Source organism: Camelina sativa, chromosome 9, assembly GCF_030686135.1.
Source record: "Camelina sativa cultivar CO46 ecotype springtype chromosome 9, ASM3068613v1".
Taxonomy (NCBI): domain Eukaryota; kingdom Viridiplantae; phylum Streptophyta; class Magnoliopsida; order Brassicales; family Brassicaceae; genus Camelina; species Camelina sativa.
This window is the reverse complement of record NC_141888.1, coordinates 24774606-24793863: the sequence shown is the minus strand read 5'-3', so window position 1 is coordinate 24793863 and position 19258 is coordinate 24774606. Positions and strand designations below refer to the sequence as shown.

General features: G+C 49.8%; 2 protein-coding genes across 2 annotated transcripts; one reads left to right on the top strand and one right to left on the bottom strand.

The window, feature by feature from the left end:
- Nucleotides 1-3578: 3578 nt before the first annotated feature.
- On the bottom strand, nucleotides 3579-4897 carry LOC147938695 (uncharacterized). Its single transcript, XM_087465727.1, has 2 exons — nucleotides 4375-4897; nucleotides 3579-4309 (listed from the first exon to the last, which is right to left on the bottom strand). Exons 1-2 carry the CDS (start codon nucleotides 4895-4897, stop codon nucleotides 3579-3581), a joined length of 1254 nt encoding a protein of 417 aa, XP_087321853.1.
- A 4800-nt stretch (nucleotides 4898-9697) lies between these two features.
- On the top strand, nucleotides 9698-10099 carry LOC147938694 (uncharacterized). The gene has a single exon (XM_087463968.1). It carries the CDS (start codon nucleotides 9759-9761, stop codon nucleotides 9981-9983), a length of 225 nt encoding a protein of 74 aa, XP_087320094.1. The 5' UTR covers nucleotides 9698-9758; the 3' UTR covers nucleotides 9984-10099.
- The last annotated feature ends 9159 nt before the right edge of the window (nucleotides 10100-19258 follow it).

Genomic DNA, 19258 nt, shown 5'->3' with positions numbered 1-19258 from the left:
CGTCTCCCGGCCCAATGGGCCGTCTGCGTTGGTCAGAATGACCTCTTAGTCGCCTGTTGTCCTTCGTCGTTGCTGTGACTGTGATATTTCGGCCATCATACCAACGTTTCCGTTGTTATTTTTGTTTTATTTTTTTGCTTGACAGACTCCGGAGAGCCCCAATATACACCGGCGACCCGAGCATTAACCGAGAGGTTACGAGCAGGAGAAGTTAGGTGGAGTTCGTTTACGCGAGCCCGTATTGTAGCAGCTCTCAATGCCTCGATAGCTCGAGACGTTCCTGTTCCGGTCCCGACTGTTCCCGTTGTACGTCAGATCCCGCCGCCCCTTGCTGAACAAGCTAGGAGCGAAGGTGCAGATAATTCTCCCGTTCGTAGAGGTAACGACCCCTACCTCATTAATGAGATTCTCGTAGCCATAAGTTTTAAGAGGTAGAGAATGACTTTAACCGCCACCCCCTTTTTCCTTTTTTTTGTTTTTGACTAGATATTTTGAGTTCATCTTCGACTTCCACCCCCCTACGCGCCATGGTTAGGAAACCATCTTTCCGCGAGCTCAGAGAGCAATTGCAGCAGCCTTGGAGGGTCCGAGCTGGGGATGTCGATGTCGCATTGGCTTCCGCCCTTCGCGCCGTTCAGCCTGCACCGTCTCGGGTAGGCTGTGAGGAGGTAAACCAGACCCCCGTGATTTCGGCCGGTCCTTCTGGTCCGACCAAAGAGGTTATGCTCGTCAGCTCGCAGTCAACTCATGGTGAGCCGTCCGCGATGCCAAAAAGGGCTCGCACTGATAATCCTTGAGTCCCTGAGGCGAGAAGCCGTGAGAGCCGCGGGAGCCACCCCGTGGGAGGTAACCCCGAAGCCCTCGCTGGAGATCCGGTTGCCTCCGGAAATGGGTCGTCGTCGAGCCGCCCGTTCCATTGGAGGTTTGCCCATTCTCGGGATTCCCCAGCGGTGGATGACCACCTCGGGATGGCGACCCTCTTCCGACACTTGAAGACCGCCAACTGCCAGGTCCCGCTAGTGAAGGACCTGGCCGAAAGAGAGGCGTATATCAAAGCGATGGCGGCTCACGCAAAGGTAAGCCACACTGAAGAACTGTTGCTTGGTTCGAGTTTTGTCTTCTCTTATTCGCATTTCTTTTTGACCTAAGCACCGTACTCATTTTCGGTTTTCCTTTGGTTCGGTTGCAGTCGGTGGCTGCTGACAACAGGCTGGTGGCACTCTATGAGCGGAGGCTGAAGGACACTCCTCAGGCTGCTGAGCTTAAGAACACGACGAGGGTGGTCCATGAGCTCACGACGGCTCTCAAGGCTGCGCAAGAAAAGGAGGGGGCTGCTATCAACAAGGTTGCGTACCTGGAAGACGAGATCATGTCCTTGAGGAGTATTCAAGACAGGCTGCTCTCCGTCAAAGCCGACCTCTCCTCTGCCATGGATGCTCAAGCGAAGGCAACACGGGATCGGGACCTCTTGCAGAAAGAGAACCGATGGCTGAAAGAGAAGGCGGCGGGGGCTGACCAGCGGCATGCGGAGGCGACTCGTCAGGCAATTCGTGATGCCAAGGAGCGAATGTCCCGAGACTACCGGGCAGTGCTGGATTCTATGAAGAGCAAGTGGGAGAGGAAGAAGGAGCAGACCGCGGTTGAGAGCGACCTCGCGGAGATCGAGTCCAACCTTCACCGGATCAAGCAGATCGACAAGGGAAGGACGTCGTTGCGGAAGAAGTGCAGGTCCTCGAGACCCAGCGAGCGGTCCTTGCGGTTAGATCCAATTCCTTGGCGGTTTCAGACTTTTCAGTGGGCAAGCTTGATCTTCCGCAGATTTCGGAGGATTCACTCGCACCTATGGAGGTTGATGCCGGAACGGGAGTCCCACGTGGTCTGGACGAGCACGGGAGCAACGCGTGTGCTGCAAAGGATCCGGAGGCCGGGACGGGGGAAGAAGATTTATGCTTTTGACGTCTTTATTGTGTTTTATGTTTAGGCTTTGCATCATTTGCCCGGGAGGGCTTTTAAACCTTTTGCTTTGACTTGCTCGGGGGGCTTTTACCCAAAACTTTGGAGTTATTTGCCTGGGGAGGCGTTTAAACCTTTTTCTTTTCTCTGTTTGCTTTCGGATATACTTAGAACATAGAGGTTCCATGATATATTTTCTTACTCTCGTCGATCGTCCAATTAGATATGAGTTTATCTAGGGCGGACGTGCGGATGGCGAATTCCAGGGATTCGTTATGTTAGCTCTGAAGATCTTATCATGAGCTCGTTGCTCGAGCGCGGGGTCCTTTGAAGCGTTCCGAGTTGGGTAACGGGACAATATTTATTTCCACGTGAGGTTGTGGAGTAGCTGAGCGCTGCTTACTGGAGTTGCATTGGATTCGTTATTGATGAGGACGTGTTCGAAAAGCTCAAAGTGACCTAAGTTGGGTAGCGAGGTTGTGCAAAATTCACATGTGATGTCCGAGGACGTTACTGTTGTTTGTATGCTTTGTTTTTAGGCAGTTTCACTTAATTGTGTGATCGGCAAGAGTTATTGAAAGTTGATGTAATGTAATTATCACGAGCGAATCTGATCGTGGTGAAAAGCTCGCGTTCTATTGGAATGAGATCGTGGAGTGAATTAAATTGGAGAGGTGGCTGCGCTCGGGGGATCGAGCTGCCTACGTACCCCGTAAAGGGATCAAGCCAAATTGTAATTCAGTTATTTCTTGAGGTTCATGACGTTCCAAGGTTGGAGCTCGGCTTTACCGTTGCTCTCGTCTTTGAGGCGATACACGCCATTGCAAACGACTTCGGTGATTCGGAAGGGTTCTTCCCATTCTTCTCCTTTTTGTGATCGAACATCCGACGGAGCACTCGGTCTCCAACGGTGAAACGTGGAGGTCGGCTCTTCGAGTTATAGAAGCGGGCAATGGAATTCTGGTAGTTTTGAACTCGCACGTAGGCTTGTTCCCTTTTCTCATCGATAATGGCGAGGTTATCGCGTAGTGCTTCGCTGTTAGCCTCCTCGTTTTTGGGGGAAACAACTCAGCGGATACTGCCCACGAAGATTTCTGCCGGTATTACAGCTTCGATCCCATAAGCTAGGGAGAAGTCGGTTTCGCCTGTGCTACCACGCGGTGTAGTTTGGGTGGCCCAAAGAACCCCGGGGAGCTGAGCGTCCCAACCGGACTTTGTGGTGGTCAAACGACGCTTGAGGCTGTGCAGGATTAACTTGTTGGCAGCCTCAGCTGGCCCATTTCCTTGGGGATATTGGGGAGTATACGGGGTTAACCGTATACCCCAGTAGTCACAAAACTTCTGAACCGCGGAGGATACCAAATTCATTCCGTTGTCGGTTACGATTTTGTAGGAGATTCCGTGTCGGCATACCACGTTTTTCCAGAGGAAATCCTTCACGTGTTCCCCCTTAATGGATTGGTAGGATTTGGCCTCGGTCCATTTAGTAAAGTAATCGGTTACAACCAATAGGTTAGAAACGCGCCGCTTTCCTGACTGTTTGAGGGGTCTGGTAGCGTTCATTGACCACCGCATGAAGGGGTAGGGAGCGGAGACCGAGCTCATCAGCTCAGCGGGCTGGTTGATCAAGGAGGCGTGACGTTGGCAAGGGTCACACTTTTTGGTGTGCTTGTCGCAGTCCGCGAGCATGGTCGTTTTATTCTGAGGGCCAGTGATCGCCCTCCGGAATGATTCCCACAAGGGTCCTCGTGACCCTCTTTCATGATGTTGAGGGTTTCGTTCCCGTGTACGCATCTGAGGTAAGGTCCGGAGATGCATCGCTTGTACAGCTTTTCGCTGATAACGCAGAACCTCGCGCTCTGAGCCTTGAGCTTACGCGCTTGCCATCGGTCCTTGGGTGTGGTTTCGTTCGTGATATAATCACGAATCAGGATCCGCCAATCCGTTTCTGGTGCTGTTTCTTGCTTGTCTCCGGAGGTAAGATCATCTAAGAGCTCGTCATCCTGGTCAGGTGCCTGCTCGGGTCCTTCCGTGTCGGGGCCAGTTCCGACCTCGACTTGGTGGATGCTTTTAGCTTTAACAGGGATAGAGATACTTGGTTCATTTATTCCTTCGACAGGTATAACTCGTTTAACCGAGGGGTCGGAGGTGGAAGCCTGCACGGCGAGGGCATCGGCGGCTGAGTTCTCTCCTCGGGGAATTTTGGTGAGTTCGAAAGATGAGAATTGCTCGGCCATCGACCGAACGATTCGGAGGTAGGCGTCCATCCATTCACAGTTTGTGACGTAATTTCTGTGGTATTGACTGGTTACAAGCTGTGAGTCGCTGAACGCAGCGAGCTCCTTAACTCCCACGCCTAATGCCAGCCGAAGTCCGGCTATTAGGGCTTTGTACTCGGCCTCATTGTTTGAGGCCGCAAACCCGAGCCGGAAGGACTGCTCCATGATTTTGTTGGTCGGGGATACGAGTCGGATTCCGATCTGCATCCCTGCATGGATGACGCTCCGTCCGCATATAGCGACCATCTCTCAGAGCGGTTTTTGGTGTGTTCGTTGGTTGCGGTGAGCTCGATAACGAAGTCAGCGAGGAGTTGTGCCTTAGCGCAGGTCTGTGGTCGGTACTCAATATCGTACTCACTGAGTTCTATAGCCCATTTGGCTAGTCTGCCGGATTGGCTAGGACTGTGGAGGATGGTCCGAATGGGCTGGGACGTTATCACCACGATCGTATGCGACTGGAAATAAGGGCGTAGCTTGCGGGCTGACATCACGACCGCTAGGTCCAGTTTTTCCATGGCGGGGTACCGTGTTTCGGCATCAACCAGGGTCTTACTGACGTAATAAATAGGTTTCTGCTCTCCCTCATGTTCTCGCACCAATACCCCGCTTACCGTGGAGTCGGAGACGGCAATGTAGAGGAAGACGTGCTCCCCATCCGTAGGCATTGATAGGACGGGGGCTCGGTGAGGTACTTTTTCAGTTCTTGGAATGCTTCCTCACACTTGTCATCTCACTCGAATTTTCGGTTACACTTTCAGCAACTAATAAAATGGGAGACAATGGTCCGTAGATCGCGCGATAAATCGGTTTAGGGCGGCTATCCGCCCCGTTAATCTTTGGGCCTCCCGAGTTGTTTTCGGCGAAGGCATTTCGAGGAAGGTCGCGATCTGTTTTGGATTCGCTTCGATCCCGCGTTCCATGACCAGATACCCCAGGAATTCTTCGGATGGGACTCCGAATGTGCATTTGATCGTGTTGAGTTTCATTCCGTATATGTTTAGTATCTTGAAACATTCTTTGAGCTGGGAGACATGATCCTGCTTGCGCATTGACTTGACGAGCATATCGTCAATATACACCTCCATGGTCTTTCCAAGGTGTTCGGTGATAATCTTGTTGACTAAACGCTGGTAGGTTGCACCTGCATCTTTAAGCCTGAAAGGTATTACTTTGTAGCAGTAAGTGCCCCAGTCTGTAATAAAAGCGGTTGCCTCGACCATCAGAATCTGATTATACCCCGAGAAGGCGTCCATAAAGGAGAAAACCTCATGCTCGGCGGTTGCCTCGACCAATTGGTCGATATGAGGAAGAGGGTAGTTGTCCTTTGGACAAGCATTGTTAAGGTATTTGAAGTCGATGCAAATTCGCTATTTCCCGTTTTTCTTTTTGACTACCATGGGGTTAGCTAGCCATTCGGCGTACTAGACCTCGCGGATAGACCCTATCTTCAGCAGTCGGTCAACTTCGTCGTTTATCGCTTTCGCCCTTTCGGGACCGAGCTTGCGACGCTTCTATTTTATTGGTTTGTAGGTGGGGCCGACGTTAAGCTGATGAGATGTAAGGCTAATGTCAATTCCCTTCATGTCCGAAGAGGACCAAGCGAAGGTGTCGTGGTTCTGACCCAAGAATTGGATCAAGTTGTTTCTTGTACTGGTTTTAAGGTCGGCCCCGATCCCGACGCATCGATCATGATGTCCTTCCATGATCGAGACTTGATCAACCTTGGTTATTATGGGTCCGCGCAAGGCGGGATCTGTGCGTCTAACAAGCTGACGAGCCTCGAGTTCGTCAGCGATCATTAATTGCTATTGTGCGGAGTTCTCGATTAAGTCGTAGCCGCCTTTGTAATATTGTCTTGAGGTGTGTTGACTACCGTAAATGGTTGCAATCCCACCCCGAGATGGGAACTTGACGCATTGGGGTTTTGGCCCCTTTCAGCTTGGAGTTGGGGTAGCCCATCCGTTTAAAGGCGTCGTAAAATAAGAGATCGACGGAGCTCCCAGTATCGATAATTATTCGCGAGAGCTCGCATCCTCCGACGTCTAATCTCACTATTAGAGCGTCGTCGTGCGGCTTATCCAGATCAGCGGTCTCGCTTACCCTGAAGGTGATCTCAAAGTCCGGGTCAGAGCGGGGTTTCCGCTCCCGGTGGTAACTTTCGACCCTGCGCTAGTACGCTTTGATCAAATTCACTGAGTTACGACACAAGGAAGACCCTTCCGTGATAAAGTCAACCCTATGGATCGGGTCGGAGTCTCTGAAGCATCGGGAGATGATCGGGCGGAGACTTGCGAGCTTCCGGGGTGCCGGAGGTGGGGTAAAGACCGATCCGGGGGAGGTGCGGCAAAGGGAAAGCCCTTTGAAAACCAGGTCAATACGTTTCTTTGGGGCTGGGGGGGGGGAAGACCCCTCGTCCTCATCGGTTCTTTCACGTTTTGCGGGGGCTTCCTCGTTGTTCGCATTGGCTTCTCTCGCCTTTTCTCCCTCTTTCTCGAGGTCGATTTCTCCGAGCTCTCTTGCTTCATGCTTTCGTGCGAGGAAGCGTCCCACAGTTCTGTACTCTTCGGTCGAGTCACCTCGTATTTTGTAATACTTACAGAACTTCTCGGGGTCAAAGTTCGGGTTCTTGGTCCTCGGCGCCGAATCAACCGCGAAAGCATGTAGACCGGACTCTAATGGTTCCTTCCGGAAAGTCTTTTTGGAAGGGTTGAATGGTGCCTTTGCCGACTTATGGATCTCGGCCATGGCGGCTCGCTCTTCCTCGGCTCGGGCAAAATTAATTGACCTGTGGAGCGTATCATCGAGCGACGGTGGTTGTCGGACGGTGAGCTCCTCTCGGGATTTTGAAGTATACCATAGGCCATGCCGAAGGGCCGCTAGGGCGACCTCGTCATTCAAGTTGGTTATCCTGGCTTTGGTTGACTTGAAGCGATTGATGTACTCGCAGAGCGGTTCGTCCTTTTCTTGGACTAGAAGCCAAAGATCTGATTCGGTCACCATAGCTTGGAAGAAGACCGAATATTGTTTCAAGAATGCTGAGGCGAGTTGGTCGAAGCTATCGATGGAATTAGATTCCAAAGAAGCGAACCACTCTAATGCCGGTTCTACTAAATTTACGGCAAAGTAGCGGCAGTAACCGGCTTCACACTCGTCATCGGTGAGGTAAGCTTTGGTTATTGCAAGTCTGAAAGCTCGGAGGTGTGCTCCGGGGTCCGACGCACCTGCGTATTCGGGAAGGCGAAGCTTACCCATGTCGCGAAGGTAAACTTTTGCTATTTGGTCGGTGAACGGGGTGCGCCTCATTTCGGCGATGACACAAAGCGGATTGCTCGTGGCTAAATGCACCTTAGAGCGGATTTGAGCCATCTCGGCATTTGCTTTATTTATGTATTTGGTGAGGAACTGAGTGCTGATTGCATCGCTCCTCAGGGGTCCGGTGAGACCGAGAGCATCGATCGACGTCGCCCGTAGTGCCCCGCTTCCGAATTCCTCGGTCAAAGCCGGATTCAATCTGGTTGAGGAGTTCTCAGGAGCACCTGGGGTGTCGATGATGTGCTCGACTGATCCGACATACCCGGCTGAGGGGTGCTCATCAGGTCGTGAGCTCGCGTTACCATTTAGGGCTGACGAGCTCGGAACCCCGTTATTTTCTGAGGGCGCGAACACGGGCAGCGTTATGATCCCGGGTGGGGTGACGTGGACCGCCTCGAAATCGAGACGAGTCCGAGGTATTGCCCTTTCCATGGGATCGGTTAAAACTATCCCCAAAGGATAAGTGGTGCCCCGGTTGAGGTTGGGATTTGCGCGAGACGCGAGTTCTTGCTCGTGTCGTTCAATCCTGTTCATGAGGGCCCGGTTTGTCGCATCTTGTCTTTGAGTCTTGTCGATCAAGACGGCAAGCATTCCTCAAATCTCGGAAAGATCGTTCCCACCGGGATTTCCGACAGAGGACAGCAGCGCTTGACGCTGTCCGGGTCGGTTCGTTCCGTTATTCTCTGACCGAATCCACACCCGGAACTGATTTCTGTTTCCCATTGGGATCGCGGGGATCGTGGGAGTAATTCCGACGGAGACCCCTGGGTTCGTGCTACCGAGATCCTGAGCCGCAACGGATCTGTGATGTTTGAGACCCGAGCCGCCCGAGATGTTCTCGTTTGGTGCGTGATCGTCATCGAGTGACGGGCCTGTCCCGGGTCTAATTGGATTCGAGACCTCGTGATCGGACTGGGCTGGAACGTGCGCGTCCTGAGAAGGAGCGCTGTTGGGGATTGACCTGTGGTTTGTCGCTGGTGAAGCGGTTTCTGGCACGGTCGTACTAGCTGTGGATGGATCCATTTCGCCTTGATTTCTTCAAAGAAGTCGATTTTCGAGGATAGAAAGACCTAAGTCCCCACAGGCGGCGCCAAATTGTTGGAGTCAGAAACAACAATTAAGAATAAGAGATTGAAAAATATGATCTGGGCAGACTTTCGGTACAAATCGACAAGAACAATGAAGAACAACGAACTGGATTTCTTATATTGATTTTCTGTATCGTCTTGCTTAATATTACATATCTCGAACATTCTACCCAAGCCTAATATTTAAACTCGATCCTCAACAAGACTTCTCCTCAATCTCCTCCTGTATTCTCGCCCACAATCTTGACTACGAAATTCCGAGCTGTTCTCCTGGTTGACCTCGCCCTCTGGCTCGAGCTCTCCTTATGGGCCTTTGTCAAGCCCACTTGCCAGGTTGACATTTGCTCCTTAGTGGGCTTATGGGTTGGGCCGTTAATTCGCGAAACCCGACACCAACAGGTATTAATCTTTTTTCATTTGAATAGCTTTGTTAGAAACATATTGATTGACATGGGGACCGGACAAAAAATTTGTCGACCTCGCAGATTTTGAACCGAACTAGACCAGGCCTGGTTTGCCTGATTAACCATAACTATCCATGTAAACCTATCAAATTGAAACCCATCTGTAGTAGCAACTAGCAAACCTAACTATCCATAATGGGATGTTTGATGAGAGGCCCACAGTTTTTACTTAACCGGCCCCCTAATTAGTGACGTGTAGATAAAGTTGGGTTTTTGCTAATCTGGAAACAAATTTGTAGAAAAAGGGATTTACTGCATTTACCGAAGAAGTCAAAACTAAATTCTAAAGAGGAATAGACTCCAGAAAGTCAAACAATCAAAAGATACCACAAAAGAATTGCATTAATTAAATACTTAATGTAAAAGATAATTACATATACACGAAATCTAAATAGAGAATATTTACTTCTTCTATGGTACTTTTAATTTAATGCACACCAACGTCACCAATAATTTAGATTTATTATCTTTATTTTTGGTCAAAGATTAGATTTTAATTTGTTAACCAATTTGTAAACATTATAATTACTTCTCTATCTAACCAAACCAAACCCTATAAAACGTGTGGCTTTGTTATTAATCACGATGTTAATTATATATATACATTGTCTCACCTAATCAAATCTTTTTTTTTCTCTCTCTCTCTCTATTATTCATACAATATGGAGAAAAATTCTTGGGCCGATCAATGGGACAACAGCAATCAATCGTCGGGAAAAACAACGGACGGCGGAGGCGCGTCGGGGAAATACAAAGAGAAAGTGGGGGCTGGATTAGAGAAGACTAAAGCGGTTGCGAGTTCGGGGTTGAAGAAGGTGAAGATAGGAACGTCTTTGGGTTTTAATTGGGTTAAAGACAAGTATACCAAAACCACCACTAAGAATTGATTCGTATCTTTTCTTTTTTGGAATTTACATATTTGTATTCTTCTTCTTTTTTTGTAACAATAAAATAATATGTCTTGATTTTTATTTTCTTCTTAATGATCGGAGATAGTTAAAGACTTGCATTTTAAACAAATAAATTACAGGAAGAAGGACACAGACACGGTTATCAAGACACTCCCCGCAACCAAGCTACCCGGCGCCGGTGAGGCCTTCGGCCGCCAGCGTCGGGACAAAATCGATCAATCTCTCCTTCAGTTTTTCTCTGTTTTCTCTAGTGTAGCTCTGTTTAAATTTTTTCCCCAATTTGTTATCTTTTTTAATCCTCCCCAAACCCTAATAAAAACTATCTCTAATCACACCAGCGAAAACCGTCTGTGTCCGCCGATCTGCTACTCACCGGAGAGAACCTCTTCACAAAGCTCGGACACCAACCGTACTCTCTCCTCACCGTGGTTATTTCAAGCAGAACTAGGATTCTCCCCAGTAGACCTAGGTTCCATCGCCGACCCAAACCGAGGTCACCGGCTGTTCCCGCCGATCTTTCAATCACCGGAGTTGCGCTTTGCAGCACAAAACCCTCCATTAGTCTCGGGAAGCCGCCACATCTATGTTTCATCTTGGCAATCGGTTTCAAAGTTAGGATTTTCCCCAGTGGACCTAACTACCAATGGCGACTTTTACCACGGATACCACACGATGCCGCTGCTCTCTCACTCACCGGAGAAGTCTCCTGCACCGTAGACCTCGCTGCAGCTCTCGGACGGCGACCTTTCTCGATATCCTGTGCGGCGCTTCCTGCTGAAACTAGGGTTATCCCTAGTGGACCTAGTTTTCAGCTTAGGCCCATTAAGCCAAAAAAGCCCTGAGGTCATCAAATCTTTTCAAACGGACATCAATAGCATCTCTCAGCCCAACTCCTCACCGCATATGAATCGCCATTGTCTTGAACTGATATGTTTCCCGATAATTGATGGTCGAAGACTCCATCGGCGAAAGGTAACACCAGCTCTGCTTTGGCTACTCATACATCCTATACAGAACCTGGCTTTAGATGTTTTTAGGGGCTTGTGGTTTGAGGAAAATTCAATATGGTTCCCTAGTTCATGTATCTCGATCTGTTCTAGCACTAGTGATAAACTTGGCTCTGATTTTATGCTCATTGACGAGTATCACTTAAGCTGGTCATCTGATGATTTAAAGCATCCTTTCCGTCCCACTCCTACCACTCCGATCCAAGACCATCTAATGTTTAGTGCGAATCATCGATATGATCCAATCTTTATGCTTTGTTTGGTAAAGCAACATTGTCCTGACTACAAAACCATAGTCTACCAACCGTTCGCTAAGAACACCTTTTCAACGTCATTAAGTCTAGATTTGACTATGACAAGCTTGTCTACCTTTGAGCTACTCATGGAAGACCTCTCAACAAACCTTGATCTCACATGGGGCAACCTGCTTGTCTACCTTTGAGATGATTTGGGAGGAGAGTTCGACTTTCGGATTTGCGCAGATCGTGATTGCAGAGGAGGCATCGATCGACACTCAAGAGCATCGGTCGACACCATTTTGAGGGGCATCGGTCGACACTGATTGGCATCGGTCGACACCTTTGTTGTAGCATCGATCGACATCGTTTGGCATCGGTCGACACTAGTCTTATCCGAGACTTGTTTTTCCTGGTTCGATGTATTGTTGTGTGTTGTTTGTTTTGCTTAAACTTGAGGGTCTCATTTGCTTGTGTGTATAACCTAGTAGATGGAAGGATGGCCTCACTAAGTATTTATGATAATACTTACGCATCTCAATTGTTGTTTGTGATGTGCAGGTAAAGGCAAAGTGTGATCGTGGAATCAAGGCGATGAGGAAGGGATGTTCTAGAGACTTGATTGATTGTGGTCTAGCTGTTGTTAGGTTGCTAGATTAAGTCAAAGGAACATTGTAGGATGTTAGTTGTTGGTTATCTCTTTATTTGATTGGTGTTATTGGTTATTGGATTTGAATGTTGGAATTCTTTTGGTTTAATGGAATTTGTTTTATTTGATCACCCGCGGTTATTGATTGATGTTAGGATGTTAGTGGGTATGGGACCACTAGTAAATTAAGGTATTAAAAAAAAAAACGGGAAGGGTTGTTTCATTTTGGTATCAGAGCCCTTACGGTTCTAGGCCTAGGGTTCATTGTGCTTTTGCTGTTGATGTTTAGGATTCCATGCTATAATTGATTGTGTGATTGGCAATTGTGTGTGGCATGAAGTCCTAGAACATCCTCTTCGAGCCTGTGTTGTGATTCCACGGTAAGTTGTGTTTCTTGTGTATTAGAATTATTGTTTGCTTAGCCTTCTGTTCTTGGATGATACAGATGGTTAGGGGTGAGGATGCTGTTGGTCGCGGTCGTGGTCGTGGGCGTGGTCGTGGTCGGGGTCGGGGACGAGGTCAGGTTCCTGAGGCCAGTGTGAGTGTGACCCAGAGCATGGCCAGTGAGGAGGTGGCTGAGTCACAGGTTCATCCTAGTGTGTCTGGAGACCAGGCTGGTTTGGGTGACGGCAGGGCGGATGGGCCCGGTGTCGGTCACGGTGTTGCCCCGGGTGTGAGGGTTGCAGCGGGAGGTGCTCCAGGCAGGGAGGATGTCTTGATGGACTTGCTAGCTCAGGTAGCTCAGGCTTTGCAGCGACTTCCAGCAGTTGTGCCGCCAGTGGTTGGTGGGCAGGATCCGGTAGTGCCGCCCGTGGGTGGTGGGCAGGGTCCAGCGGTGCAGCCTGTGGCGGGTTTGCAGGCAGGTGTGCAGCCGGGGGCCGAGGTAGTGGATGCTCAGTATGTTCGGATGATGGAGCAGCTGCGGCATGTGGGAGCAGGGTATTTCTCAGGAAGTACCGATCCGAGTGTAGCGGATGAGTGGAGAGAGCGGATGGAGGATATTTTCCTTTCGCTTAGGTGTCCCGACCGGTACAGGGTGGATCTGGCAGTGTTTTACTTGTCAGGAGATGCTCGTGTGTGGTGGAGGTCGGTGACAGCACGGAGGGTGCAGAGGGGTATGTCTTGGGGAGATTTTGTGGGGGAGTTTAACTCCAAGTATTTTCCTCAGGAGGCTCTTGATCGTATGGAGGCACGGTTCTTGGGTCTGACTCAGGGGAACCGTACAGTGCGGGAGCTGGATGCAGAGTTCAGTCGGCTTGTAGGGTATGCAGGCAGGGCATGGGAGCCAGAGGCAGCTCAGGTGCGGAGGTTTTTGTTGGCTCTGCGGGATGATTTGAGGACTCGGTGTAGAGTGAGGAGTTATGCCACGAGAGCAGAGTTGGTTGAGGTTGCAGCTGGGATAGAGGATGACTTGAGGTCACAGGTGGTTGTGGTCGGTTCTTCAGTGCAGCCACAACAGTCTCAGCCGTCTTCTGTTCCTAGCAAGGGCGGCAAGCCTGCGCAAGGGCAGAAGCGGAAGTTTGATGCTATGTAGAGGTCGAGGCACGGGGGTGCGAGATGCTTTGGGTGTGGTAGTAGGGACCACAGGGTGACTAGCTGTCCACAGAGAGGTGAGCAGCGGGCAGTGACAGAGCAGCGGGCGGTGACGGAGCCGCGGACCGATACTCGAGTGTGTTACTACTGCAGAGAGACGGGGCATATCAAGCCTCGTTGTCCCAAGTTGCAGCAGAGGGCAGTAGCAGTGTTGCAGGCTGGAGCTCAGCCAGGGGTGCAGCAGGGTGTGCAGCACGGTGTGCAGCCGGTGGGTTGGATTGAGCCGACGACTCAGGTGTACTCGACCCAGGAGCCCGGTGGCACTAGTGCAGGAGCGATCACAGGTATAACTTCTGAGATTCGAACTTAGTCAATTCAATAGTTCAGATTATATTTGTTTTTGCTTGTGGTCAAGTGTTAGGTTCTCAACACATGAGATTTGTGTAGGGACCTTGTTGGTGGGCGGGTTTAAGTCCCATGTTATGTTTGACTCTGGAGCTTCTCATAGCTTCATTACTCCGGAGTGTGCCGAGAGTGCGGGGATCAGAGGGGATTCTGGAGAGCGTTCAGGAGTTGTCAGAGTTGCGGGAGGCAAGTTCCTGAGGGTTGTTGGACGAGCTGGAGGAGTTGATATACAGATCGCAGGAGAGTCGTGGCCAGCGGATCTGCTTATCAGTCCAGTGGAGTTGTATGATGTCATTCTTGGTATGGATTGGTTGCATCGGTATAAGGTGCATTTGGACTGCTATCGGGGTAGAGTGGAGTTTGAGCGTCCAGGAGGGAAGTTGGTTTTTCAGGGTATTAGACCGACTTCAGGGAGTCTCGTGATCTTAGCCGTTCAGGCAGGGAAGATGATCGAGAAGGGCCGTGAGGCTTATCTGGTTACTATATCTATGCCAGAGTCAGTGGGGAAGTCTACGGTTAGCGGTATTCCGGTTGTGGAGGACTTTGAGGATGTGTTCCAGTCATTGCAGGGATTACCACCATCTCGGTCGGATCCTTTTACTATTGAGCTGGAACCGGGGACGATGCCGTTATCCAAGGCTCCTTACAGGATGGCTCCAGCAGAGATGGCAGAGCTGAAGAAACAGCTGGAGGATTTGCTGGGCAAGGGTTTTATCCGTCCTAGTTGTTCACCGTGGGGAGCTCCGGTGTTGTTTGTTAAGAAGAAGGATGGGAGTTTTCGGTTGTGTATTGACTACCGGGGTTTGAACCGAGTTACTGTGAAGAACAAGTACCCTCTCCCGAGGATTGATGAGTTGTTGGATCAGTTGAGGGGTGCTACTTGGTTCTCCAAGATCGACTTGGCTTCAGGTTATCATCAGATCCCTATTCATGAGGCAGATGTGAGGAAGACAGCCTTCAGGACGAGATATGGGCACTATGAGTTTGTGGTGATGCCGTTTGGGTTGACAAACGCGCCAGCTGCGTTTATGAGGTTGATGAACAGCGTGTTCCAGGAGTTTCTGGACGTGTCAGTCATCATTTTCATCGACGACATTCTGGTGTATTCTAAGAGTCCTGAGGAGGATGCAGTACATCTGAGAGCAGTGTTGGAGAAGCTGCGGGAGCAGAAGCTGTTTGCTAAGCTGAGTAAGTGCAGTTTCTGGCAGCGTGAGATGGGGTTCTTAGGACACATTGTTTCTGCAGAGGGAGTTTCAGTGGATCCAGAGAAGATTCAGTCCATCAAGGAGTGGCCGAGGCCGCAGAGTGCCACTGAGATTCGGAGTTTCCTGGGGTTAGCAGGTTACTACAGGAGGTTTGTTCGGGGTTTTGCGAGTATGGCTCAGCCGATGACTAAGCTTACAGGGAAGGATGTCCCGTTTGTGTGGTCACCAGAGTGTGAGGCAAGTTTTGCAAGTCTCAAGCAGATGTTGACTACCACGCCGGTGTTAGCATTGCCTGAGCAGGACGAGCCTTATGTTGTGTATACAGATGCTTCTAGAGTGGGGTTGGGTTGTGTACTTATGCAGCAGGGAAAGGTTATAGCTTATGCTTCGCAGCAGTTGCAAAAGCATGAAGCTAATTATCCTACTCATGATTTGGAGATGGCAGCAGTGATCTTTGCTCTTAAGATTTGGAGATCCTATCTGTATGGTGGGAAGGTACAGGTATTTACAGATCACAAGAGTCTGAAGTACATTTTTACTCAGCCTGAGCTGAATTTGAGGCAGAGGCGATGGATGGAGTTAGTAGCGGATTATGATTTGGACATAGCTTACCATCCTGGTAAAGCTAATCTGGTTGCAGATGCCTTGAGTCGGAAGCGGGTGGCTTCGGCTCAGGAACAGGATATGGAGGTGTTGGTAGGTGAGATTAGTGCATTGAGTTTGTGTGCTATCTCACAGAACCTTTGGGTTTGGAGGCAGTTGATAGAGCAGATTTGTTGAGCAGAGTGAGGTTAGCTCAGGAGAGTGATGAGGGGCTGGTGAATGCCTCTAAGGCTGCGGGTGCAGAGTATCAGGTTTCTGCTAATGGTACTATCCTTGTGCATGGTCGGATCTGTGTGCCCAAGGGTGAGGATTTGAGGCAGGAGATACTGAGAGAGGCTCATTCGAGCAAGTTCTCTATTCATCCAGGAGTGACCAAGATGTACCGTGACCTCAAGCGGTACTATCACTGGGTCGGGATGAAGAAGGACGTAGCTGATTGGGTGGCGAAGTGTGATACTTGCCAGCTGGTGAAGGCGGAGCATCAGGTTCCTGGTGGTTTGTTACAGAGTTTACCCATTCCAGAGTGGAAGTGGGATTTGATCACGATGGACTTCGTGGTAGGTTTACCTGTGTCGAGGACGTTTGATGCTATTTGGGTTATTGTGGAGCGTTTGACTAAGTCTGCGCATTTTCTGGCCATCAAGAAAACTGATGGAGCAGCGGTTTTGGCCAAGAAGTACGTGAGGGAGATAGTCAGATTGCACGGGGTGCCTGCTAGTATTGTGTCTGATAGAGATTCCAAGTTCACTTCAGTGTTCTGGAAGGCATTTCAGGCGGAGATGGGCACGAAGGTGCATATGAGTACAGCCTACCATCCTCAGACGGACGGTCAGTCAGAGAGGACGATCCAGATTTTGGAGGATTTATTGAGGATGTGTGTGCTGGATTGGGGTGGTCATTGGGCAGATCACTTGAGTTTGGTGGAGTTTGCTTATAACAACAGCTACCAGGCTAGTATTGGGATGGCTCCTTATGAGGCCTTGTATGGGAGGCCGTGTCGTACACCATTATGTTGGACTCAGGTGGGGGAGAGGAGCATATTTGGTGCAGATTTTGTTCAGGAGACCTCGGAGAAGATTCGGGTTTTGAGGCTGAACATGAAGGAGGCTCAGGATCGGCAGAAGAGTTATGCTGATAAGAGGAGAAAGGATCTTGAGTTTCAGGTTGGTGATAGAGTGTACCTCAAGATGGCCATGTTGCGGGGTCCGAACAGGTCTTTGACAGAGACTAAGTTGAGTCTGAGGTACATGGGTCCGTTCAGAGTGGTTGAGCGGGTGGGACCAGTGGCATATAGGCTGGAGTTGCCTGAGGTTATGCGTGCGTTCCACAAGGTGTTTCATGTGTCGATGCTGAGGAAGTGTCTTCACGAGGGTGAGGAGTTGTTGGCTAAGATTCCTGAGGATCTTCAGCCTAACATGACTTTGGAGGCGAGACCATCGAGGGTGCTCGAGAGGAGAGTCAAGGAACTTCGGAAGAAGAAGATTCCTTTGATGAGAGTCCTGTGGGACTGTGACGGAGTAGAGGAGCAGACTTGGGAGCCCGAGGCGAGGATGAAGGCAAGGTTTAAGAAGTGGTTCGAGAAGCAGACCGCGACTTGAGCTTGTCTAGCCGGGTCCGAGTTGTAGTCCGTGGCTGGAGCGGGTACGGAGTATTCCAGCCCATCTCTCTTGATATTTGGTCGCTTAGGGGTGGTTGGTTGTGCGACTAAGTATCAAGATGAGGTGGTGCTCGGGATGCGGGTTGTTGGCTCCGGTTGTTGTATTTTTGGTTTTTCTGATGTAATTTCGTTGAGATTGTAACGATTATGACATTTTGAGATTAATAAGATGAGTATTTTTCTTTATGTTTGACTGTTGTTGTCATGGGAAAAGAGAAATAGCTCGGGTTTCTATTTTTGGAAAGTTTCCATAAATAGAAAGTTTCCACAAAAGGAAGGTTTCCATAAATAGGAAGTTTCTAAAATGGGAATGTTTTGTGGAAATGTGAGGTAGATCTAGCCGGGAGATACTCGTTGGCATCAGTGTTTGTTTTTGCTCAAGGCCGTGCGAGCCTAACTCACGTGATACCGATAGCTCGATGGACTTTGTGGCCAGAGAGTGGGAGTGGTATGTTGCTTCGGATGACGATCCGAGAGCGCGCTTGAGGGTGACGACCCAAGAGCGGGATATGTGAGGCTCCCTGGATACCGTAGCTGTGAGCCGCGGCTCGGCAGTGAGCCGGTATGTCTCGAGGGTTGCGACCCGAGAGCGGGGGGAGTGGGCGCGTGAGACTCCCTGGATACCGTAGCTGTAGGCTGTGGCCTGGCAGTGAGCCGGTATGACTCGAAGGTTGCGACCTGAGAGCGGGGGGAGTGTGTGTGTGTGTGTGAGTGACTTCCTGGATGCCGTAGCTTAAGGCGGTTGGCCTGATAGCGAGCCGGCATGATTCGATGGTTGCGACCACGGACGGGGGAAGCACTGAGTTGTGAGCAAATAGTGTTTATGATGCGAGTATATTGGCTAGAGGGAGACCTCGAGGGTCAGTCGGAGGTGTGCGGGCTGTTGCGACAGTGGCACGGGAAACCTTGGCTGACGGTGTTTAGTCCGGTCTGGGGACGTGCGGGCCGTGCAGACGGTGGCACGGAGGTCCTTGGCAGATGGACGGTATTGCGGGATTCGGGGACGAATCCATATTGGTGGGGGAGAATTGTAACGCCCGCGAACCAATTTGTGTATTTTTGGTGTGGGTGTCGATCGACACCCTTGGTGGCATCGATCGACACCATGTTTTTCCGGTTTGGTCGGGTTTGATTTAATTGCCGAATTGGTTCGGTTTGGTTTGATTTAAAACCCTAAATGTGTGTTAAGTGTCTGGGACGAAAGAAGGGTTTCAGAAAGTCTCATTTGTCGCCGTTGAGTGAAAACAAAGAGAGAAAAGAGAGGAAAACGTTTCTGAGATTTTCTGGGCTTGTTCTTGGAGTTTTGGAGAGATTTGAAGCTGTATGAGGGTTATCTGTTGCTGGAAACGAAGGGGGAGCTTCTGGAGGTGTTGTTTTCCACGTTTCTCAATCCAATCTTCCTGTTCTTGAGGTGAGTGCTTGACCATGGTTGATCTAAGCATGAGATCTCTCTTGTTTTGTGTGTTTCCTTGCTGTTTGTGTTGTTTTGTTGCTTGGGTTCGTTGCTTTTGTGATTCCCAGTGATTTCCGAGTCGTTTGGTTGAGTTTGAGATGGATTCGAGATGATTTGGGAGGAGAGTTCGACTTTCGGATTCGCGCAGATCGTGATTGCAGAGGAGGCATCGATCGACACTCAAGAGCATCGGTCGACACCATTTTGAGGGGCATCGGTCGACATTGATTGGCATCGGTCGACACCTTTGTTGTAGCATCGATCGACATCGTTTGGCATCGGTCGACACTAGTCTTATCCGAGACTTGTTTTTCCTGGTTCGATGTATTGTTGTGTGTTGTTTGTTTTGCTTAAACTTGAGGGTCTCATTTGCTTGTGTGTATAACCTAGTAGATGGAAGGATGGCCTCACTAAGTATTTATGATAATACTTACGCATCTCAATTGTTGTTTGTGATGTGCAGGTAAAGGCAAAGTGTGATCGTGGAATCAAGGCGATGAGGA

Bases quoted from the DNA above. Each gene is read 5' to 3' on its own strand.
- LOC147938695 (XM_087465727.1), bottom strand. From the start codon at position 4,897: ATGCCTACGGATGGGGAGCACGTCTTCCTCTACATTGCCGTCTCCGAC. The intron at 4,310-4,374 runs GTTTGCGGCCTC...GGCTGGCATTAG, and splicing joins GAGCAGTCCTTCCGGCTCGG to GCGTGGGAGTTAAGGAGCTC.
- LOC147938694 (XM_087463968.1), top strand. From the start codon at position 9,759: ATGGAGAAAAATTCTTGGGCCGATCAATGGGACAACAGCAATCAATCG.